The sequence below is a fragment of the Eleutherodactylus coqui genome, chromosome 1 (genome assembly GCF_035609145.1).
Source record: "Eleutherodactylus coqui strain aEleCoq1 chromosome 1, aEleCoq1.hap1, whole genome shotgun sequence".
NCBI classification, from domain to species: domain Eukaryota; kingdom Metazoa; phylum Chordata; class Amphibia; order Anura; family Eleutherodactylidae; genus Eleutherodactylus; species Eleutherodactylus coqui.
Window position 1 is genome coordinate 510864846 of NC_089837.1, and position 25817 is coordinate 510890662.

Here is a 25817-nt window from a genome sequence, read left to right on the forward strand (position 1 = left end):
TGTCTGCGCCCGAGCGCTATTAACAATCCAAGGCTTGAATGACAGGATCCCTGCATATGTGAAGTCCTGCGCAGTGGGGTCTAAATGGGACTTAGTTATATATGCCTCTGCTGGATGTCCATGCCCAAGCGCTGTTAACAATCCAAGGCTTGGCTGGCAGGATCCCTGCATATGTAAGGTCCTGCAACATAACCATATATTGTCGGGGAATAACCCGCGCGTGTGCGGCAAGGTTATATCGGGATTTAGTGATTTGTGTCTCTGGAATATGTCCCCTGATTTAACTGACCGTGTCCCTAACCTTGATGGAATCATGCCTTTGAATTAATAACCCTGGCTGTCAAAACACTAGCGGTCAGAGTACACTTAGAACCAGGAATATGTGTTCAGAAGTAGGTGATAAAGAATCATGGTATCTATACGCTTTATACTCCATGTTAGATAGCGCTTGAGATCAATAAGAGTACCAGACTCTAGTGGGACTTATTTTACATATATGTGTACTTGGTGCTCCATTTTCAATGATTATAGGTAAAATTCTGTGTTCCCTATATGCATTAAACCTTAATTGGTTTTATAAAGTAGTGTTTCATATAGCTGACAATAATCCATTAACATGGTAATTTTAGATGATAACTGTTATTACCTAAAGAGAAATATTCATGCCACATTTCCGCATATTAACAGGTTTATTCACAAACGGTAGTTTGTTATCAGGGAGATCATAACATATTTTGCCTGTATTGATTGTCATATAAATGACAGGGCCTCATTCAGTCCTTCGGGTGCCATAGTTCTCAAGCGGTCTATCCATCTTGTTTCCTTCTGCAAAAGTTTACGGTCAACGTCGCCTCTTTGGCCGTTGGGTCTTATTATTTCAACACCTCTAAATTTTAAGACAAGTGGGTTACCGCCATGGACCTCGTGTACATGGATTGCCATGCTCGTTTTTTCATTCCCGTTAATATTGCCCACGTGAGAGAGAATTCTTCTTCTGAGCTGTTGTAAAGTCTTGCCCACGTAATTACGTGGGCATGGGCAGGTGACTAAATAGACCACCGCTGTAGAGCAGCAATTAATGAAATCTCGGATTTCATATTCCTGGCCCGTTGTTGCGCTTCGGAATGTTTTTGTTTTTTCCATATATGGACAGGCGTGGCACCCTGAACACGGGAATGATCCCTTCGGTGGATTCCAATTCAGCCAAGTGGGATTCTCCATGGTTCGTGTGAAATGACTATGCACTAATCTGTCACGTAAATTCCTACCTCTTCTGTAGGTTATTGATGGTTTTTCATGGAGACAGCCTGTGAGGTCTTGATCCTTCCTGAGTAGATGCCAATATTTGGAGATTATTTTTCTCACCTCCCTGTTCTTCACATCAAAAGTGCCTATCAAGCAGATAGTATTTCCTTGATCCTTTTCGGGTCTATCTTTTCTGTGTTGAAGAAGCTCATTCCGTGGTATTTCAGCCACTGACTGTCTTGCTTTGTTGATAACAGTCTGTGGGTAACCTCTATTGTGGAATCTGGAGGCCATCTCATCTGCCCTTCTTTCGTATTCAACCGGGTTGGAGCAGTTCCTTTTCGTTCTAAGGAACTGGCCTTTTGGGATGCCACTCTTCAACGGCCATGGGTGGTGGCTTTCGAAGTGCAATAAGGTGTTTGTCGCCGTCGGTTTATGGAATAGGGTACTCTCCAATAGGCCCGTTGTTGTTTTAGAGATTTTGATGTCAAGAAAAGTTATGGTGTTTAAGTGTATCTCGCTTGTGAAAAAGAGACCTAACTCGTTGATGTTAAGTACTTTTACGAACTCTTCAAACTCAGTTGAATTGCCAGACCAAAGGTTGAATATATCGTCAATATATCTCAACCAGAGATCGACCATGGCGGTCCATCTCTGGTTGGTCTCTGTGAAGACGGTCTTTTCCTCCCAGCAGCCCAGGTAGAGATTCAACAACGGGCCTATTGGAGAGTACCTTAGTCCGTAAACCAACGGCGACAAACACCTTATTGCACTTCGAAAGCCACCACCCATGGCCGTTGAAGAGTGGCATCCCAAAGGGCCAGTTCCTTAGAACGAAAAGGAACTGCTCCAACCCAGTTGAATACGAAAGAAGGGCAGATGAGATGGCCTCCAGATTCCACAATAGAGGTTACCCACAGACTGTTATCAACAAAGCAAGACAGTCAGTGGCTGAAATACCACGGAATGAGCTTCTTCAACGCAGAAAAGATAGACCCGAAAAGGATCAAGGAAATACTATCCGCTTGATGGGCACTTTTGATGTAGAGAACAGGGAGGTGAGAAAAAGAAACTCCAAATATTGGCATCTACTCAGGAAGGATCAAGACTAGAGATGAGCGAACGTACTCGGATAGGCACTACTCGTCCGAGTAATGTGCTTTATCCGAGTATCTCTCCGCTCGTCCTGAAAGATTTGGGGCGCTCCGCTGCTGACAGGTGAGTCGCAGCGGGGAGCGGGGCAGAGCGGCCGGGAGAGAAGGAGAGAAAGATCTCCCCTCCGTTCCTCCCCGCTCTCCCCTGCAGCTCCCCGCTCCGCAGCGCGTGCCGAATCTTTCAGCACGAGTACAGCGGTACTCGGATAAGGCACATTACTCGGATGAGTAGTGCCTATCCGAGTACGTTCGCTCATCTCTAATCAAGACCTCACAGGCTGTCTCTATGAAAAAACATCAATAACCTACAGAAGAGGTAGGAATTTACGTGACAGATTAGTGCATAGTCATTTCACACAAACCATGGAGAATCCCACTTGGCTGAATTGGAATCCACCGAAGGGATCATTCCCGTGTTCAGGGTGCCACACCTGTCCATATATGGAAAAAACAAAAACGTTCCGAAGCGCAACAACGGGCCAGGAATATGAAATCTGAGATTTCATTAATTGCCGCTCTACAGCGGTGGTCTATTTAGTCACCTGCCCATGCCCACGTAATTACGTGGGCAAGACTTTACAACAGCTCAGAAGAAGAATTCTCTCTCACGTGGGCAATATTAACCGGAATGAAAAAACGAGCATGGCAATCCATGTACACGAGGTCCATGGCGGTAATCCACTTGTCTTAAAATTTAGAGGTGTTGAAATAATAAGACCCAACGGCCAAAGAGGCGACGTTGACCATAAACTTTTGCAGTAGGAAACAAGATGGATAGACCGCTTGAGAACTATGGCACCCGAAGGACTGAATGAGGCCCTGTCGTTTATATGACAACCAATACAGGCAAAATATGTTATGATCTCCCTGATAACAAACTACCACTTGTGAATAAACCTGTTAATACGGGGAAATGTGGCATGAATATTTCTCTTTAGGTAGTAACAGTTATCATCTAAAATTACCATGTTAATGGATTATTGTCAGCTATATGAAACACTACTTTATAAAACCAACTAGCGTACCCGTCGCGCGTTGCTGCGAAGACAGACATACATACATACTTCGTTTTTATATATCTAGATGACGGCAGCAGCGACCACTGAGTTTTTTTTGGAGGCCGCTGCTTCCCCCTTGCAGGCTGAATAAAATAGCCGTTGTGTGAGAATCGCTGGGGGGGGAGACATTCTTACTGCTGGGAGAATTGCTGGGGGGGAGGGGGAGACATTCTTACTGCTGGGAGAATTGCTGGGGGGGGGATGGGAGACATTCTGACTGCTGGGATAATCGCTGGGGGGGATGGGAGACATTCTGACTGCTGGGAGAATCGCTGGGGGGGGGGGATGGGAGACATTCTGACTGCTGGGAGAATCGCTGGGGGGGGGATCGGAGACATTCTGACTGCTGGGAGAATCGCTGGGGGGGGGGATGGGAGACATTCTGACTGCTGGGAGAATCGCTGGCGGGGGAGCGGAGGCATGACTGCTGGGAGAATCGTTGGGGGGAGGGGGGCATGGTGACTGCCAAGAAAATCTCTGTGGGGGAAGGGGGGCATGATGACTGCCAGGAGAACCGCTGGGGGGGAGCCATTATGACTGCTGGGGGAACCGCTTGGGGGGAGGGGGGCATTATTATTGCTGGCGGACAGCTGGGGGTGGCATTGTGACTGCTGGTGGACCACTGGGGGGGGGGTATTATGACTGCTGGGGGAACCGCTGGGGGGGGGGGAGCGGGCATTATTACTGCTGGGGGACCGCTGGGGTATGTCACTCTTATTACTAATGGGGGGAGTGTCACTATTATTACTGCTGTGGGATGTCACTATTATCGCTGGGGTGAAGGTGTCACTATTACCGCTGGGGTATGTGTACATGTGGCAGAAATGGGCAGGGCTCTTTCAGAATAGACCGGGTGCAGATTTTGACTGCTTTTTAGATGCGGAAATGCTGCAGAATTTTCCACAGAAATCTCCGCTGAGGACATTCTGCAGTATTTCCGCGTCCAAAAAGCAGTCAGAATCTGCACCCGGTCTATTCTGAAACAGCCTTGTCCTTTTTAGAACGACGGGGGTAAAATCATACATTGTGATAAGCCCCGCCCCCTGACGTGTTGGCACTTTGCGATACATTTGTAGTTTGGGCACTCGGTCCCTAAAAGGTTCGCCATCACTGGCCTAGTACATGTTTGCCCACTTCCAACTCCAATGGAGACTGACTGTAAATGACTGGCATGCTCTAGTATTTATGGTTTCAAGCTGTACGTGTCATTGCATACAGTCTGTCTATCTATCTATCTATCTATCTATCTATCTATCTATCTATCTATCTATCTATCTATCTATGACATCAGGAAATGAGAGAATTAGATTTTGTAGGCCGCTGCTTCCCCCTTGCGGGCTGAATAAAATAGCCGTTGGGTGGAACATACAATTTATCCGGCTGCTGTGGCTTCTTAGGAAGATATCCTAGTACTTGTTTACCCACTTCCAACTCCAATGGTAATTGGCTGGCGTGCTCTAGTGGTTCCAAGCTGTACGTGTCATAATAGAGCCTTAATGACATCACAATGCAGCTTTATAGAACATGTTGGGGCATGTTCAAGGGCGTCCGATGTTGATGACATCAGTGATGACATCACAATAGCAGGTGGCTTACTTATTCGATCTACGTGGGGGGGGGGCGTAACTTTCGACGACGCTCGCGCGCCATTTATCGTAGGATATTTGTACTATGCCTATAATCTTCCCAGGAGTGTACTTAACAACTTCCCAAAGTTTCATGGCGATCGGATGAATGGTGTAGTAGCGCATAAAGGACAAACAGACACGCAGACACGCACGCACGCAGACAGACATACATTCAATTTTATATATATAGATTAAGGTTTAATGCATATAGGGAACGCAGAATTTTACCTATAATCATTGAAAATGGAGCACCAAGTACACATATATGTAAAATAAGTCCCACTAGAGTCTGGTACTCTTATTGATCTCAAGCGCTATCTAACATGGAGTATAAAACGAATAGATACCATGTGTCCGTTTTCTTTATCACCTACTTCTGAACACATATTCCTGGTTCTAAGTGTACTCTGACCGCTAGTGTTTTGACACCAAGGGTTATTAATTCAAAGGCATGATTCCATCATGGTTAGGGATACAGTCAGTTAAGTCAGGGGACATATTCCAGAGACACAAATCACTAAATCCCGATATAACCTTGCCGCACACACGCGGGTTATTCCCCGACAATATATGGTTATGTTGCAGGACATTACATATGCAGGGATCCTGTCAGCCAAGCCTTGGATTGTTAACAGCACTCGGGCATGCTCATCCAGCAGAGGCATATATAACTAAGTCCCATTTAGACCCCACTGCGCAGGACTTCACATATGCAGGGATCCTGTCAGTCAAGCCTTGGATTGTTAATAGCGCTCGGGCGCAGACATCCAGCAGAGGCACATATGACTAAGTCCCGTTTAGATCCTACTATACATGCGCTGCTTCTCCCTGGCATTAGATGAGAATCAGCATGACAAGTAAGGAGGGGGCTTGTCCGGCAGTTGGTTTCACCATTGGCTGATAGCCTAGCAAATCATGCGAGCAGATGGGCGGAGCCTCCCATTCATAAGGGAGGCTCGGCATGGACCTTATCAGGGATGTCAGTAGGGGCTAGGACGCCGTGAAGTGCAGACATAGAGGTGTTTGAGGAGTGCAGGGCTCTTGCTGGAGGCTACAATCAGGCATAGTCTCTATCAACTCGAGGGCGTGAATGCACGTCCAGACTTCTAACTAGATAAGCACAGATTGCCCATAAGTGAGAGATATGTTATCTGAATTTCTCAGGGCTTTATCTGTACTATCTTAAGTGCATGATCTGATGACTATCAGTCCTCCAAGCCTAAAAACGGAGCCCTTAACACTGTTATAGCAAACAGTACGATCTTTAGCCATTGGGCATAATCACGGTGGGGATGTGTGTATAAGCATCAAATACCACATCATCCTCATATTTGGTGCAAGTGCCAACATTGGCTCTGATCGCAAAAAGAGGGGATATCCCTGCATAATCGAGTTACACTCCTCAACCCTCTTAACTACTCCAGCACAAGTATTAGAAACACTTCTGGCTATTCTTGCCCAGGCAATTATACTACTATGTTAAATACAGTATAAATCAGTGGTATTATCGGTCGCAGGCGCCGATCACCTGTACCTCTAGAAGGACAATATAAGTAATCACGAACTAACTACATATAAGTGTTATAAGCCCTATGAACCACTTTTCATTTGGGGCATTTGAGTACAAAAGACAGAGGCTATTTGTCTTGATCCTGATGAATCGGCTCACTTATTACATCAGGGCCGTAGAAACGCGTCGATTAAATATTATTTATCTATCATCCTTAGCCTTCTGAAATAAATATTTATACCGTTATTACCACTGTATAAATAGTAATATAACCGTACCTGTAAATCTATTAAGGGAACGGTAATTTAACAAAATCGGTATAGTGGATCACCACGATAAGGTGATATACCTACCCCCTGTCCTGTATGTTCTGTGGGTGTTTGTATGTTCATGCTAGTCTAGTTTTTTGATGTGTGCTGGGCCATCTGGTGGTGTGATGTAGCTTATTTTAATTAAAGTCCTATTATTAAAATATGACTTTTATTATAAAACAGATTATCAAATCTAATACTTCTGGGGCACTTTTACAGTAAAACTATGTTTTCAGTGTGGCTATCGCTGTTGCAGCCCGCCCCATTGTAGACACTGAGCGATATCGCAGATTTCTTTTATGTGATGCGAAACTGTACTGAAACATCGCAAATGAGCATAAAACCATTGAAAATCATTGGTTTCAGAATCATCGCTGTCGCATCGCAGGGAAAAATATCGCTAGTGGGTTAAAGCCCTTATTTTGTGGGCAGTGCAAGTATTTAGTCAATCAGACATGTGAGGAGAGGTGGCGGCTCCTCTGTAGGGTTCTCATATGTATAAGGCCGTATTCACACTACTGATACTTCTGTGTAGGTTCTTTCCGTTTCTGAGATGACTGAACATGCACAGAAAATTAACTAATTTATTTCAATAGGCTCATTCACATGAGTGAATTTTCTCACAGACTGATGATCCAAGCTGGAAAAATCATTGCGTGTCCGAGTTTTGTGCAAATCTGGCACAAGAATGAGCCCCGTAACCTGCAGAGCACTGCGAGGGGTGTTGCTCCCAAGAATCTCAAGCGTAACTCACTCTCGCCCATTTAGATATGGCCTTATGGCGGCTTCACATGGCAATAAGCGGTTTTGCACATGACTCCGCATGTCCGCTACGTATGACTCCTTGTCCGCATATTGGCGCATTGTATTGTACTTTTTGCACATGCAGGGATGTTCATCTCCACACGGCAGGCAAACAACCCCCTGATTTAAATGGCTATTTATCCTAATGAGTTCCAGAAGTGTTATTTTTTTCACAGGGTGATGCATCTGTGTGCGCGTTGCACATCTTTAATAGACTTCTTTGAGGATCCTCGGTGCGCAAATGAGCATGTCCTATATTTTTTGGGTGAAGAGAAATGCGTGCGCAAAAAAGGAAGTGAGTACAAATCCATTTAAATCTATGGGTTCTGTTTTCCTCATAGTGTGCACACACATATGCCCGTGAGACGCCGGCTTGAGGGCTTATTCCAATGTGAGTATATCGGCCAGGTTTTCATGCCCGGCCCATATACGCTGTCCCTCGCTGCAGGGGAAAGAGGTGCGTTGGGCCGGAGCAGTTTACTAAGCTCCCACCCCCTATCCACCCCTTGCCACTATTTGCAATGGGAGGGGCAGGGCAGGGGTAAAGCTAAGTTCTGCCCCCTTCCATTGCAATTAGTGGCGAGGGGCGGAGAGTGGGCGGCAATTCAGTGCACTGCTCCCGACCTGGCCCGCCTCCTCCCCCTGCAGAGAGAGACAGCGTATATCGGCCGGGCGTGAAAATCCGGCTGATATACACACGTCGGAATAAGCCCTAAGGGAGAAACCAGTACAGCAGTTGCTTACAGATACTCACCTCAAGGTCACATTCCTCATTTTCTGCTGCCTTTGGTCCACATATACCACTCTGGTAAGTCCTTGAAACATATGTGCTTTGGCAGCACCCACTCTTACATAGAGTATTTAGAGCACAGTAATCTCCATTGTCCTAAATGTAAAAGAGAAGAAATACGTATTGATATGTGAATTATAATTCTCTGTATAAGGCCTCCTTCACACCACCATATACATGTTTGGCCGTATGCAGTGTTTATTTGCATGAATGAATATTTGACCCAATCTTTAGTCGTGTATTTCATGTCATTCATATGGGGTACTGCTGCGTGAATGCTAAAAAATACACTGAGGAAGGAAGGACTTTTAGGGACAACTCAGACCATAATTTTTCCTATCTGTGCTGTCCATGCAATTCACGGCACACGGATCCATATTTGCCAATAAGGCTATTCACATCCTGTTCTGGTCAGTAACATGTGGGTAGGATATGTAATGCCCACTACCTGCCGCTCAGCCAACACATGCATGTACATCTCTGTGCTGTCCTAGATTGTCACGCACAATTTGCAACTGTCTGTCTGAACACCCTTTCACAGTTTAGACAAATCTAAAATGATAATTCTTTATTAATTATATTTAAAAATTACTTGAACGAACACGGGGCACAACACAGAAGCCACTGGGTTGATGGAGATATGAGAGTCTATTCAAGGACCTAGGTGCCACATCCTAATACTGCTTCCCTCTGTATACAATCATAGCAGAGAGGAAGAGCATGTTATAGGAAGTTGGCAACGTACAGTGGCTTTAATCAACGAACAATTAAAAAGAACTCGGACCAAATTCTATACTAGTGTCCCTCTCTTATGCTCTTAGTTCACTATCAAAGTAACAAACAACTCAGCTACCATCACTAGATAGACTCAGCAATGAAGCTTAAATAGATGAGCATAGTATAGTTTTAAACAGAGGGAAAATAAGTTTCTAGAGAGCTGTGTTGTAATAAAGGTTGATTGAAATGTAACATGCAGTAGTGCGGGTCTTCATATCATTATTCAGAAACCTATATGCCTCTCTAGAAACCCTCTTATGCTTGAATTCATGCGAGCAAAAGAGAAAGGATATAAGGACAAGTTGTGGGCCCAGTATAAATGTCAGTGAGCACACTTCTTCTCCTTCCAGGGCCTGTTTAGTAGTCCTGGATTCTTAATTCATTCAGATTACTAGTATCGGCATTGATGCACTCATAGTTAGCTCTCTCAGTACTGTATAATCTCTTTCCATTTATTCTCAACGCGTTTCTCCGCTAATAATGGCGGGTCATCAGGAGATCAATGAGTTTAGTACTAAAGGATCAATTTTATATGTTTATTAGTACACAAAGCACGAATCATTGGTGCTTGTTCATAATGTATTTCCGAGTTTACTCCGAACCAATATCAAGCATATACTGCCAAGTAACGGTAATATCTCGTGTTTATATAGAGGGAGACTCTTTGAGGTATTAGAATAAAAGTGGCATTAGAGATGTGGCCTAATAGTGGGTCTTGAAGGACCTTTTTGCCAAAGGATGCCCCCTGACCAGACCGAGACTGTTGTCCAAGATAGTCTATATAACAGCTAGGTCTGATTCAGTATCTCAGCATGCACAGTAACAACTCTTTGACTGTGCCTGAGAACGGGCAATATGAAGCAGATAATGTCTGTAGCGGCAGTTGTATTAGAGGAGACCTCTTTAGAGAATAAGCCCTCTTTAGAGAATAAGCCCTCTTATGCCAACATGGATAAAGCGTGCACAGTAGCAATTCTTTAGCTGTGCCTGTGAACGGGCAAAATAGAGCAAGTACTGCCTATAGCGGCAGTTATATTAGAGGAAGCCTTTTTTTTTAAATTAGAGAATAAGCCCTCTTATGCCAACAAATAAATAAAAGTGACCCCTGTCAAGTAGTGCAAGGCTCAGGTTTTCCAATAAAGATGGTATAGGCAAAACCTGAGTCTGATCTAGTAGCTAGATATATGCACAGTGGGGTCACTGTAGCAGAGTCTCCATGTCCCTAAATAGGTCTCTATCTGAGATATAGTGGTATAGAGTATAGCATGAATAGAGCAGCGCCTCTGGCCTTGGTGGTAGGTCAGAAACACCTTTCTCAAGCCAATACAATAAAAAAAAGGGTTTTTTTGTATTGGCTTGAGAAAGGTGTTTCTTACACCGAAACGCGTTGCCAACATTTTCCTATGAATAAAAACAAAAGACCTAATCCTCCTGTGGCAGTTTCATCCACAACCGGGAGCTTTTCTTGAGGAGTCGACACTTCAAGGAGGGGGCTTCTTGTTTCATACACCCCCCTCCTCCTGAGTAAGTGCCGCCTTGATTTCTTTCTCATCGGATTTGACAGTTGTTTTGGGCTATTTTTTCTTTTACTTTTCATGAGCGCATACGTTTTTTTTACAAATCTATTTGCATCTAATGTATGGAAACTTTGAGGTCTCCTGCCCACATGGGCCATTATCCTGCAGAACTGTTTGATCACCTAGAGGAATCAACCCTGTGACAAATGATTGCGGTTCTGAAGGCCAAAGAGGTCCAATGTGTTACTAGTTGGGAGTCACTAATAGAGTGACCATTCAGTGTATGTTTATAAGTGGATGGGATTGGCGGAGAAATGTCTGTGTATGGGGGTTATGGAGTAATGCTTCCCTCTAGCTGTTCCTCCTCTCTATCTGTAGCTGCGGGTGGACGGGGTCGGGGAGGGGAAAGAAGTTTATATTAGGATTTGTACCTTTTAAAAAATAAGAAATCAGTTACAGGACTCCGATGAGAGATGCTGGTGCTGCATTGGTAGATGGTTCTAATGAAAAAAACCACACAGACTACGGCTATTGTTCTGTGCATATAATTAAAATATTTTTTTTGCTATTCTACATGGGGGATTACTTCGTCTCCATATAGTGTGTGACAACTTGAGGATTGTTCTCACATCAGATAGTTATCTTCCCTCCACCAGATAGATGGTCGCACACCAGTAAACTACATCCAGGACAGAAGTTTGGTACAAGCTTAACAAATCCGTCCTTTTTTGTGGCAAACCAACAGAACTCATAACATAATCTTCACACTGTTCTCATTCGTCGAAGTGTACACAAACAGATACAATTTGCTGACCATCTGGCTGCTATATAACACAGACATTAGGCCTGTTTCACAAGGGAGGCAGCGATATCGGCGCTACAAAATCGCAGCGGTGTTCCCGCAATTTTGTAGCGTCACTGATGTGTTTTTTTTGTGAAAAATCATGCATCACTTCGCTGCTGACAGCAATAAAATAGCGGCATAAACTCGGAGGTTTAATCACGAGAAGGTTAAGCACTACCCCTTAAATAAGCCCAAGCTGAATTTCCTGAAAAAAAAAATGGAACACTTACCTAAAAGGCTCAGTCCTTCCCGCTGCTCTCCAGAACTCCGCTGGGAGTCCTGCAGTCCTTGTTTGCTCACAGAACATCACTTCCAGGTTGAGGGATTCAGAAATCCGAACAAGAGGAATCAATGGCTCTGATTGGTTCATTGAGCACTGCATTGATTGGCTGAGTAGCGCTGGATGAACCAATGCAAGAACTGTAATTGGTTCATCCAGCTTTGCATTGATTGGCAGAGCAGAGTTTGAAAAATACCAATGATGTTGTGGAGGTGGGATTTAGAAATTGGCTGAGCCGCAGAGCTCTGGACAGCAGCAGAAGGACCCAGAGCTCGTCTGTTAGGTAAGTATTCCATTTTTTCTGGGAATGTAGCTAGGGCTTATTTTATGGGTAGGGAAGCGCATCGCATCTCACAAAAATCGCTTGTTCATTAGATGCGATAAACAAGAAGTCTCCATAGGGAAACATGGGCTACAAAACATCACAAACTGCGGCAGTACAGAGAATGCCACATTTTTTTCTCACAACATAGATTCGAAGAAAACATCGCTAATGTGAAGGAACCCATAGAAAAGCATGGGCTTCACATACATGCGATCTGTAGCACTGTCACACTGTGAGAAAATCGCATGATTTTGTTGTGACCGTGTGAAAGCGGCCTTACACTGTCTAACCTATAGACCTAGGGTTTCAAACACATAGCAATGTCCATAACACTATACCAATCCAGGATGTCAGTCTAGGAGTGTAACTCTCCCATAGGTCACAGTAGCTTGGTCTCCACTGGACCTCTCAAGGACCATTCCAATGGGACACTGAACTTAGCAAGACCGGAGCCACATCCACACAGGTGTTTCCTTATTAATCAGCAGACTTAAAGGAGATGTCTCGAGGAAGCAGTGAATTTTTTTTTTTGCCCAGTCCCCCTAATTAAGCATACATTATTAAGCCCCTCCTGTAAATTACTTTTCTAGCTGGTTCGTACTTACCGTTCCAGCGTTTCAGCAACTTATAAAAGTTTCCCCAAGATGGCCGCCGGCTCTTTTCCCGTCGCTTGCTGCAGCCCGACGTGCGCGCTCCCGAGACGCTACCAGCTGTGTCTCCATGGCAACCAGACGCCCCGCAGCCGCCGACCAGTCACCCACCGCCAGGCAGCAGGTAACCGGCGCTAGCCCCCGGCTCCCCAGCGCTACGCCCCCGGCTCCCCAGCGCTACGCTCCCGGCTCCCCAGCGCTAGACCCTGACAACAGACGAAGGCCCCGGAGCCCAGCGCTAGGTTCCGGAGCCCAGGTGAAGGCCCTGGAGCCCAGCGCTAGGCCCCGGAGCCCAGCGCTAGGTTTCGGAGCCCAGGTGAAGGCCCCGGAGCCCAGCGCTAGGCCCCGGAGCCCAGCGCTAGGTTCTGGAGCCCAGGTGAAGGCCCCGGAGCCCAGCGCTAGGTTCCGGAGCCTTCACCTGGGCTCCGGAACCAAGCGCAGGGCTCCGGAACCTAGTGCTGGGCTCCGGGGCCTTCACCTGGGATCCGGAACCTAGCGCTGGGCTCCGGGGCCTTCACCTGTTAGAGAAGATCACCCCCCGACCCATCACTTACCTGGGCGGCTTCTCGGGGCTGCTGGGCTGGGCTTCTCCGCTGGGCAGCTCCAGTTTCTGCACCTTCCTCTAACAGAGGATGGTACAGAATGGCCGCTCCAGCACGCTCCCGAGCAGTGACAGCTCGTCTGTGCATGCGCAGAAGAGCTGTAGCGGGGAGCACACTGAAGCGGCTCGTGCTGAAAGGAGAAGACCGGACTGCGCAAGCGCGTCTAAAAAAGCAAGCTGCCAGCGAATTTAGACGGAACCATGGAGACGAGGACGCTAGCAACGGAGCAGGTAAGTGGAATAACTTCTGTATGGCTCATATTTAATGCACAATGTATATTACAAAGTGCATTAATATGGCCATACGGAAGTGTATAACCCCACTTGGTTTCGCGAGACAACCCCTTTAACCCTATCCCTGCTAAATATTTCTCAGTAAAGCCTGCTCTCCAGCCCCTACTGGCTATTTGTGATACTGCCTTACCACAGGTGATTTTAAAAAAAAATATTATAATAGTAATGTTATATAGAGAGAAATATTTATGCTTTATTGATTACATAAAAGGATTAGTGAGGTTTATTATTAGAGATGAGCGAGCACCAAAATGCTTGGGTGCTCAATGCTCAAGTCGAACTTTTCGCGATGCTCGAGAGCTTGTTTCGAGTAACAAACCACATTGAAGTCAATAGGAGACTCGAGCATTTTAGTATATAACCGATGCTCCACATAGGTCTTCACTTGTAAAACTCTGGAAAGCATCCGAAAGTCATGGAAACACCACAGAAACGGATAGGGAAGGGCAGGGGCAGCATGCAGGGCTGCATCTTAGGCTCCCAGATCCCACTATTAAGCCACAATAAGGGCAAGAGTCTGCCCCCCCTCCCCCAACAATTTTTACTTTGGACAAACCCTCATTAGCAAGGCACACCTTAGCTAAGCACCACAGTACCTGTAACCACGCACAATCACTGCCTGCGGGTCACACCGCTGCCTCTTCTCCTTGGTTACATGCTGCCCAACCCCTCGCACGACCCTGCGTCCACAGTGCACACAAAAGTTTCCCTGCGCAGCCTTCAGCTGCCCTCATGCCACACGCTCGCTTCATAGCTACCACCCTCATGTCTATTTATATGTGCGTCTGCGATGAGGAGGAACCAGAGGCACACACTGCAGACGGTTGGCAGGGCCAGTCAGCAACCCTCTTTAAAAGAGGGGAGGGTGATAGCCCACAATGCTTTTGAGAATCGATGATAAATTGACGTACGATCATAATTCCAATCCCGTGCCACCTCCGTCGCAAAATTGTCACGAGCCGCAAATGTGGGCATAAAGGTGCCAGCCCAGCACTTGCACACATCTTCACAATGCAGCAATACTCTATGTGGGAAGCACATGAGCGGGCCCAGGGTCAGGCTCGGTCCCAGCCTACACCTTTAGTGACCCAAGGTGCCGCGAGTGACATAGCAATGGGAAAATCCATGTGCCCACACACTATTCATTCTGTGTAGGTGTTGGATATCTCAATCGACACCGCAAGGGGAAAGCCATCTGCACTCTGCACCCTACCCATGTCAGTCAGTATCTTTGTGCCAGACAGGTAAAACACCCCGTTATGGCAAGTCTTTGTGCACCAACAGCATAGGCGAGCTGAAGGAACCCAAAGACAGTAATCAACATGAAGAAATGACAGTGTCCAAACATGGCAGACTTTCACTCCGCCTCTGCACACACCCTCAGCAATCGTGGGCATCTAGTGGACTCCGATGCTAGTACAGCTGTGAACGTCTCATTAATACAGTAACGCTCCTCTTTTTTGGCCCAAACCGGTGTCCCAGATAACTGTGGTAACATGGGAGAAAATACATGATGCCCAGTGCTGATCCCCTGACCCCAAGCAGGAGGAGGAGGTGGCATTACAAGGTCAAGACACCATGACCAGGACCCGCTATAGTCTGTGTGGGCAGCAGGTTAGCAGGCCCAGGGTCAGGCTCGGTCCCAGCCTCCACCTTGTGTGACCCAAGGTGCCCTGAGTTGCATAGCAATGGGAAATCCATGTGTCCCCACACAGATAGCTTAGCACTGCAAGGGGAAGTCTTTGAGTTCCTTGGGCTCGCCTATGCTGTACGTGCACAAAGATGATATTACACAGGAAGAAATCATAGTGTCCAACCATGGGAGAGTTTCACCCCGCCAAGGACCTTGGCCTCGGCGCACAATTCTGGCCTAGTCAGTCACTGTATTATTTGTGCCAGATAGGTAAAACACAGCGATGGGAAGACTTAGTGCACCCATAGTATAGACAGGCCCCTGTAACATTCCTGTAGCAAAGGTATAAATAGACCCCAGTAACATTTCTGTAGCACAAGTATAGGCAGACCCCTGTAACATTTCTGTAGCACAAGTATAGGCAGGCCCCTGTAACATTTGTGTAGCAGAAGTATAGGCAAAGTCTGGAAAAATTAGTTAGATAACAGTATAGGTGAGGGCCAGAAAACTTAGTGTACCAAGAGTACAAGGGTACCTCTGAAAAATTTATCAACCGAGAGGGCAGGTGAAACCCAGAAATATTTTTTAAAGATACAGCTTGCTGTTGCTTAATTTGCAAAGGAGCCTGGTGGCAGCTCAGTGAAAAAAATAGGTTTTTGGTAAAGTATCAATACTTTTGAAACTTTGAAAAATTGAAAAAAAAATTGTAAGCGGAGCCTTTTGGGCCGCAGAAAAATTGGCAGTTCAGCGTGATGACATGTTGTTTTCAGGAAGAGGAGTAGGAGGACTAATATCCGAGAGTGATTGACAAAGGTAATTCCCCCTTTGTTCCGGTGATAGAGAATGCTTATTTATCCGGTTGCAGCAAAAAGAATCTTTAGGTACCGCTGCTTTCCACTGGTGGAGAAGAGAAGTCTGGGGAAATCCAGGCTTTGCTCATCTTTATAGTGTAAGCATGTCGGCACTGGCAGTTGACAGGCGGGTACACTTATCCGTGATGATTCCCCCAGCTGCACTAAACACCCTCTCTGACAAGACACTAGCGGCAGGGCAAGTCAGCACCTCCAGGGCGTACAGCGCAAGTTCGTGCCACGTGTCCAGCTTTGACACCCAATAGTTGTATGGAGCTGAGGCATCACGGAGGATGGTGGTACGATCGGCTACGTACTCACTCACCATCTTTTTACAGTGCTACCTCCGACTCAGCCTTGACAGGGGAGTGGTGACACAGTCTTGCTGGGGAGCCATAAAGCTAGCAAAGTCCTTGGAGAGTGTTCCCCTGCCTGCGCTGTAGATGCTGCCTGATCTCCACGCCTCCCTTGCTACTTGGCCCTCGGAACTGCGCCTTCTACCGCTAGCGCTGTCAGATGGGAAGTTTAGCATCACTTTTTCCACCAGAGCCCTGTGGTATTGCATCACTCTCGTACCCCTTTCCTCTTCGGGAATGAGAGTGAAAAGGTTCTCCTTGTACCGTGGGTCGAAAAGGGTGCACAACCAGTAATCCGTGTTGGCCAGAATGCGTCTAACGCGAGAGTCACGAGAAAGGCAGCCTAAAAAAGTCAGCCATGTGTGCCAGGGCGCCAGTATGAAAGACATGGCTGTCTTCACTAGGGAGATGACTTTCAGGATCCTCCCCCTCCTCCACAGCCCATACACGCTGAACAGACGAGAGGAAAGCAGCATGAGTAACCTCTGCAGTGTGCTCAGCTGTCTCTTCCCCCTCCTCCTGCTCCTGCCCTTCTCCTCCAAAACGCGCTGAGATATAGACATGAGGGTGGTCTGGCTATCTAGCGACATACTGTTATCCCCCGTCTCCTGTTCCAACCACAAAGCGTCTGCCTTTATGCCTTGCAGCGAACTTCTCAGCAGGCATAGCAGCGAGATGGTAACGCTAATGATTGCAGCATCGCCGCTCACCATCTGGGTAGACTCCTCAAAGTTTCCGAGGACCTGGCAGATATCTGCCATCCAGGCCCACTCCTCGGTACAGAATTGGGCAGGCTGACTCCCACTACGCCGCCCATGTTGGAGTTGGTATTCCACTATTGCTCTACGCTGCTCATAGAGCCTGGCCAACATGTGGAGCGTCGAATTCCACTTTGTGGGCACGTCGCACAGCAGTTGGTGCTCTGGCAGATTAAACAGATGTTGCAGGGTCCGCAGGGTGGCACGGTCCGTGGTGGACTTGCGGAAATGTGCGCAGATGCGGCGCACCTTGCCGAGCGGGTCAGACAAGTGCAGGTAGTTTTTCAGAAAACGCTGAACCACCAGAGTGAAGATGTGGGCCAGGCATGGCACGTGTGTGAGGCTGCCAAGCTGCAGAGCCGCCACCAGGTTAGGGCCGTTGTCACACATGACCATGCCTGGTTGGAGGCTCAGCGGCGAAAGCCAGAGGTCGGTCCGCTCTGTCAGACCCTGCAACAGTTTGGGGGCCGTGTGTTTCTGGTCACCTAAACTGAGTAGTTTCAGCACGGTCTGCTGACGCTTGCCCACCGCTGTGCTGCAGCGCCACACCGACTGCAGGCGACGTGCTGCTCACATTTCTTAATTGAGAGGTGGAGGTTGCGAAGGAGAAGGAGAAGGGGTAGGGTTTAGAGGAGGTGGCATAGACCGCCGCAGATACCAGAACCGAGGTAGGACCCGCTATTCTGTGTGTGGGTAGGACGTGTGCGGTCCCAGGCTCTGACTCGGTCCCAGCCTCCACCAAATTCACCCAATGTGCCATCAGGGAGATATAGTGGCCCTGCCCGCCAGTACTTGTCCACGTGTCCGTGGTTAAGTGGGCCTTCCCAGTAACCGCATTGGTGAGGGCACGATTTATGTTGCGGGAGACGTGCTGATGTAGGGCTGGAACGGCGCACCGGGAAACAGAGTGGCGACTGGGACAAAGTAGCGCAGGACTGCTGCCGCCATCATGTTTTTGAAAGCCTCCGTTTCCACAAGCCTGTACGGCAGCATCTCCAGGCTGATTAATTTGTCAATGTGCACATTTACAACTTGTGCGTGCGGGTGCGTGGCGGCATATTTGCGCTTTCGCTCCAACGCTTGTGCTAGCAACAGCTGAATGTTGCGCTGAGAGACATTGCTGGATGGGATCGAGGACAGCGGAGGTGAGGGTGTGGGTGTACGCCGGGAGGCGCTCGTGCCTGTGTCCTGAGAGTGGGGTTGGATCTGAGTGGCTGGTTGGGACACAGGGGAAGAGGCAATGGTGTGACCCAGAGGCGGTGAACGGCATTCGTCCCACCTTGTGGGGTGCTTGGCCATCATATGCCTGCACATGCTGGTGGTGGTGAGGCTGATAGTGGTGGCTCCCTGGCTGATCTTGGCGCGACACAGGTTGCACACCACTGTTCGTTGGTCGTCCGCGCTCTCACTGAAAAACGTCCACACCTTTGAACACCTAGCTCTCTGCACGGATGCTTGGCGCGAGGGGGTGCTTTGGGAAACAGTTGGGGGATTCTTCGCTCTGGCCCTGCCTCTACCCCTGGCTACCCCACTGCCTCTTCCAACCTGTCCTGTTGCTGCCCTTGCCTCCCCCTCTGAAGACCTGTCCTCTGTAGGCTTAGCAAACCAGGTGGGGTCAGTCACCTCAGCGGCTTCTCCTCCGAATCCTCTGTGCGCTCCTCCCTCGGACTTACTGCCCTTACTACTACCTCACTGATAGACAACTGTGTCTCATCATCATCCTCCTCACCCACTGAAAGCTCTTGAGACAGTTGCCGGAAGTCCCCAGCCTCATCACCCGGACCCCAGGAACTTTCCAAAGGTTGGGCATCGGTCACGACAAACTCCTCAGGTGGGAGAGGAACCATTTTTTACCACTCAAAGCACGGAGCCGAGAACAGTTTCTGGGAGTCTGCCTGCTCATCAGAATGTCATTTTCATGGAGTGAGGAGGCTGGGAAGAAGGAGGAGCAGCAGCCAGAGTATTCAGAGTTGCAGTCCCTAAGCCGGGAGTAGTGGACTGCGTAGAAAACTGGGTGGCCGATACATTGCTGGATGCATTTTCTGCCATCCACGACAGGACCTGCTCACACTGCTCTGTTTGTAATAAAGGTCTACCACATGGACCCATAAATTGAGATATTAAGCTGGGGACCCCAGAAACTTGCCTCTCTCCTAATCCCACAGCAGCCGGCTGTGATTCACCTGGACCAAGCACTCGGCCTGTGCCCACACCCTCACTTGGACGTCCGTGTCGGCGTTCCAATACTTGACCCTTACCCCTACTCCTTATCATGGCGGATTACGAAAAGAGCAGGGGCCAAATAAATTACCTCACTGTACAGCATTGACAACTGGGCCTTAATTCACTGCACACAGAGACTTGTAGATAGCGGACTGTGACTAGGAAAAAAGTAACCCACTGACTTGCGCTGATACCTAGGGGTAATTAACTGCTCGCAGAGACTTGTAGATTATAGATGCTGTGTGGAGTGGAAGACGACTGTAAAGCCAGTGGATAGTGCTGGTAACTGCGGTGATCTCAACCGCACCAACGGAAATGGTATTGTGAGATGCTCTGTACAGCGGCTGGGCTGAAATTTTACAGTACTGTTTAGCGGTGAGACCACTGTCTAATTCACTGCAGACAGAGAACGGTATGAATAAGTATGGAATTATTTGAGTACACTTTCACGCTGAGAGCGGTATTTTAACGCAAACTCCAGCCAGAAAAAAAATAAAAATAACGGAAGGCTGCAAACAGGCCAAGCTGCGTACAACTAAACTGCAAGCACTACAACTCCCAGCAGCCACCCAGTAAAATGCACACGGTCAGATGTAGCCCTAAGAAGGACCGTTGGGGTTCTTGTAGACAGGATCCTACACTTACACTTTCCCTATCTCAGCAGCACTTTCCGTATACTCTGTATAATAGACTGCAGATTGAGAACGCTATAGCTGTAATAGCCTGCACAGCCCGAGATGAAAAAAAAAAAAAATTGTGCAAAACTGCTCCCAGCCAGCCACAAGAGTAATGCACACGGTCAGATGTGGCCCTAAGAATGACCGTTGGGGCTCTTGAGGACAGGATCCTACACTAACACTTTCCCTATAGCAGCAGCAGCAGCAGCACTTTCCCTAATCTCTCCCGGTGTGTTTTTGAGGCGAGCCACGGGCGGGACCACTTTAAGTACACGGCGGTCACTTGATCTCGCCAGCCACTCACTGCATGGGGGTGGGATGGGGCTGGCACGTCACAGGAGGAAGTGGTAATGCCTTCCCTGCATGTCTATTGGCTAGAAAATGGCGCTAAACATGCGGGGAAGGAAATGGAATTGACTTGAGTACCGCGTGGTGCTCGTGTCGAGTAACGAGCATCTCGAGCACCATAATGCTCGAACGGGCATCAAGCTCGTACGAGTGTGCTCGCTCATCTCTATTTATTATGGATTAATTATATGCTTATTGCAGTTTATATATTTTTTATAAAAAGAAAGAGGAAGAGGAGAAGAAAAAAGGGAGAAAGAAAAAAGAAGGAGAAAGAAAAGGAATGAGAAGGGGAAGAAGGTAAGAGAAAGAGAAGAGAAGGGGAATTTTCTTTTTTTTTTAGGCGTAGGGTAATATTATTATGTGCCATAATAGTAAACTGATATGGTTTAGGATAAATTAGGGATAAATCGTTCTGGGGTCAACAATAGCTCACTAATAAAGTATATAAATATACAGGTTTCACTTACTATAAGTATCAATTTTTTAAGACATAGGATAACAAATTTGTCTGTGTTAAACTTTAGATATAGTAAGAATAAATGTGCAATCTATCTATGATTCGTTGGGGAGCGATGGATCTACGTTGCACATATTTTCTTCAAGTAACGAAGGGGTTAATCATCAGGTAGATTTTAATGATAATTGGTTTTAAGGAAGCAGATTGCATTGTGGGGATGAGGTGAACAAGATCTCTACGGAGATTGAAACGCGTTCTCCATGAACATGTAGCAACTCTGATTTATTGAGCACTATTCTTCAATAAAGCAAAGGAATGTTTTTTCACAAAAGTCCGAGCTCCCGCAACTCTTTTCTATATGTGAATAGAACAACCACTGGGATCGAGTAGTGGACGTGAATTCATTCCTGCACAGCAAAAGAAAACAAGAAAAAAAAAAGAGCGAGCACAACTCAGCGTAAAGGTGGGAACTTTCTTATTTATTCACAGATATTATTTTTGGAAACCATATGGGATATGAGTTGTACTATAGTTCAGCATCACCCAGATGCTATATGACACAATGAGGGGTCACACAAGAGCAGCATGAGTTGGGCAAAGCTAAGGATGAGGAGCCATACAGGCATCCAGCAGGCACGTAGAACGAGGAGACAGGGAGAAGCGTGTGGGCTTGGTTATTGTGGTTAAGTTTGCCTTTAGGATGGCGGGTAGGCAGTTACTTTCCACAGTAGATGAAAGAATAAGTACAGCTAGGAGGAGTTCTGTGAAGTTTGGACCATCGCTAGGAAACTCTTACCTAGTGAGCATTTAATGGAAACATTATGTGAAAATGAGTCGGAAGTCAGTAAGCGGTGGTGAAGTGCTGGCAGAGAGACCATGAAAAGCATGCATAGTCCCAAATCATAACAGAAAACACGGAGAGCCAAGTAAAGAGACTCCAATGTACAGGGTTGCAAAGGCTGCCATTTAGAGTTGCAGGAAGGAGAACATGGGCACAGGGAATACAGTTTATTCCCACTCTCATTGGCAGAGCCTGAGTGGAGAATATAGGGCATAACAGCCACACGGTGCCCTCTCAGCTATTGTCAACACTGTAATTGGTCCCCAGTCAGGGTACAGATATAGGGTTCATGCAAAAAAGGCAATGCCAGCAGCCAGGTATAGGGTTCCCACATGTACCATTGCAAGGAGCAACTAGGGAGAAGAGAACCAGCCCAGATCTGGAAGAGGAGGATTAACCAAGCACTATCACAGCACCAGAACCGTGGCATGACTAGTAATTAACCAGATTTCCAACAGCAATAGGTATGTTGGGACTATCATCACTTTCCATGACTACAGAGAGAAGGACCAGACTGTTTCCAGCAGATGTGTACCCCACAAGTGCCATTTCAATGCCGGAAGTTGAATTAAAGTCATTGACTGTGCTTTCATGTACCCTTTGGCACCATGATGGGCCGATCAGAAATGTCACCAATGGGCGGTGCCAGGTTGCTGGATAGCATAGAGAGCTCCTCTCTGGTGCTGGATGCAACTAGCAGGCCAAAACTTTTCTTCTTACTCCAGCAAAACCATGACCCAACTCTTGACACATCAGACAAGGAAATAATGAGTGCAACCTGGGGAGTTTCTGGCACAAACTAAGACTAAACTAACTAAAAATGCATCACAAAAAGGGGCAATTGCTCATTAAATAGTGTTACCCCCAAGAGGGAGAGGGAACCATACTCCTGTTTTGGTGGCTATACAGAAATTACACAATGGAGGAGGATGTACCAAATAGATTATTAGTTGGTCACCACAGAACTCCATCAGCACCAGTATTCTGTGGTGGCAATGAAGGTGCGGAACTAGCCAAAATTACCATTTACATGGGCAGGTGTACAGTTTGCCTCTTCCATATACAGCAATCCAATAAACAGGGAATCTGCACTACACGTTCACAACTCACACCCATCTGATTCACAAGGTCTCAATTTAGCACACTGGCTTGTCAACTGCTTATCACAATTCCAAGGGGGTGCTACTGGTCGATTGCTACCCTGCTGTGTCACTGTTCTCTTGCTAGTAGACTGCAGGAAATGAATACCAGGAAGACCCATATGCATAACTAAGTGGTATATCACAATAATGGCACTTAGGCCTCTTTCACACAACTTAGAGGGGCCGTGATGTAGCCAGCGTGAAAATGCATTAAAGGGGTTGTCCCGCGATAGCAAGTGGGGTTATGCACTTCTGTATGGCCATATTAATGCACTTTGTAATATACATCGTGCATTAAATATGAGCCATACAGAAGTTATTCACTTACCTGCTCCGTTGCTGGCGTCCCCGTCGCCATGGTGTTGTCTAGTTTCAGCGTCTAATCGCCGGATTAGACGCGCTTGCGCAGATGGGTCTTTTCCCTTCGGCTCGCTCCGGCAGCAGCGGCATTCTGGCTCTGCCCCCTTGTACGCGTCATCACGTAGCTCCGCCCCCGTCACATGTGCCGATTCCAGCCTCCTGATTGGAGCCAGAACGCCGCTGCTGCCGGAGCGAGCCGAAGGGAAAAGACTCATCTGCGCAAGCGCGTCTAATCCGGCGATTAGACGCTGAAACTAGACGGCACCATGGCGACGGGGACGCCAGCAACGGAGCAGGTAAGTGAATAACTTCTGTATGGCTCATATTTAATGCACGATGTATATTACAAAGTGCATTAATATGGCCATACAGAAGTGCATAACCCCACTTGCTATCGCGGGACAACCCCTTTAATGCATTTTCACGCTGGCTACATCACGGCCAAATGTCACGTAAAAAGAAAAGAGCCGCCATCAAGTCCCAATATAAATTAGCTTTTTCTTGTCCATTCACACAGGTAGCTACTGTGTATTAGTGAAAATATACTCTGCAGCGTAGAAATCCCTTGGTCAATATAAATCCTCAGAATGACTTTTAATGCTTTACTAGAGCCAGCTGTAAACTATTCCCAGCGCTGGATGCTACTAAACTCTCTCATCCTTTTTTTTAGCTTCACTACCTTGCTACTTTTCAGCTGTTGAATTACCTTGATGGGGTGGGAATCTCATCAAGTTCCGTTTTTTTTTCTGGCTGCTTTGGGATGTGATGTATTGCTGAATATTGGACCATGTGGTTGGGGCTAAAGAAGGTCTTATTGTCCAGACCACTAATTTAGAAAAAAAGCCTAATCAGTTAGGAGTGTTAAACCATCTGCACTGCAGAGGTGAGCATGCCTTACAAGCATGTGTAGTAGAATTTTTAGTTGGAGTACACAGTATGCAGTACTTACCCCATCCTTTACACTTGGGATTCATCTGACATGGCCTAACAAGCTAGGAAAGTGACAGTGAGGTCCACAAGTTATAGGTTTTTACATCAGAGTTGTCTTTCTCTTAGGCTTGGTGCCAGCCAAGATGAAATAGTGCAGTCTTCCTATCATCTGGGTGGATATGCTTAGCCTGGGTCCTATGTTGAAACCTGTCTGGCATAGGTGGCGCTACCAGTAGAATACACTACCACCAGCATAGCTTATAGCCTTCTCAGAGCATGTAGACTCCTCCACACAACAAGGGGGCATCCATGGAGGGAGTTTCTGCTTCTACTATTAAAAGAAATGCAGTCATTGCTAGACTTGTTGAACTTTGCTTGCAGAGTACTTCCAATGGGTAGAGGCTTCTCCAGGTGAGTGGAGCAAAGCACTGCAGGAGTCAGAAAACCATTCTCTAAAGCCAAAGAACCAAAGCTTTGATAGCAGACCTGTCAGTGCAGGAGGTCTCCCTCACAAAATTTTAATGTGATACTAGTATGATCAGAAGCCCTGAAATAAAACCGCAATGAGGCCTTTCCATGGATGCCTCTGGGGCAATTGTGTTTTGGCATGTGTTTGTAGGGTTGTTGGTGCATGGGACAGTGGCCAAAGCCCTGGGAATTCAATGACCTATGACACAACATGACACTATTAATACTATTTCCTATTGTAGTAGCAGGAGAGTTATAGACTTATAAAGAACCAGCACATAATTTTCTGTACGGATAACATGAATGCAGTTGATGTGGTAAATAACATCCTCAACCTCAGTCCCAGTTATCAATATATTGAAGTATCTGGTAACTAAGTGCATATAGTTCAATATTAGAGATGAGCGAGCACCAAAATGCTCGGGTGCTCGTTACTCGGGACGAACTTTTCGCGATGCTCGAGGGTTCGTTTCGAGTAACGAACCCCATTGAAGTCAATGGGCGACCCGAGCATTTTTGTATTTCGCCGATGCTCGCTAAGGTTTTCATGTGTGAAAATCTGGGCAATTCAAGAAAGTGATGGGAACGACACAGCAACGGATAGGGCAGGCGAGGGGCTACATGTTGGGCTGCATCTCAAGTTCACAGGTCCCACTATTAAGCCACAATAGCGGCAAGAGTGCACCCCCCCTCCCAACAGCTTTTACTTCTGAAAAGCCCTCATTAGCATGGCATACCTTAGCTAAGCACCACACTACCTCCAACAAAGCACAATCACTGCCTGCATGACACTCCGCTGCCACTTCTCCTGGGTTACATGCTGCCCAAACCCCCCCCCACGACCCAGTGTCCACAGCGCACACCAAACTGTCCCTGCCCAGCCTTCAGCTGCCCTCATGCCACGCCACCCTCATGTCTATTTATAAGTGCGTCTGCCACAAGAAAAGCAGGCACACACTGCAGAGGGTTGGCACGGCTAGGCAGC

The 25817-nt window shown here is 47.1% G+C and overlaps 1 protein-coding gene across 1 annotated transcript in view; it reads right to left on the reverse strand.

The window, feature by feature from the left end:
* The window catches only part of LOC136588442 (keratin-associated protein 9-1-like), a 182801-nt gene that overhangs the window by 4319 nt on the left and 152665 nt on the right, over positions 1-25817 (reverse strand). The window contains exon 6 of the mRNA XM_066587650.1: positions 8465-8596. Coding sequence (XP_066443747.1) covers positions 8465-8596 — 132 coding nt within the window. The remainder of the gene's footprint in view (positions 1-8464; positions 8597-25817) is intronic.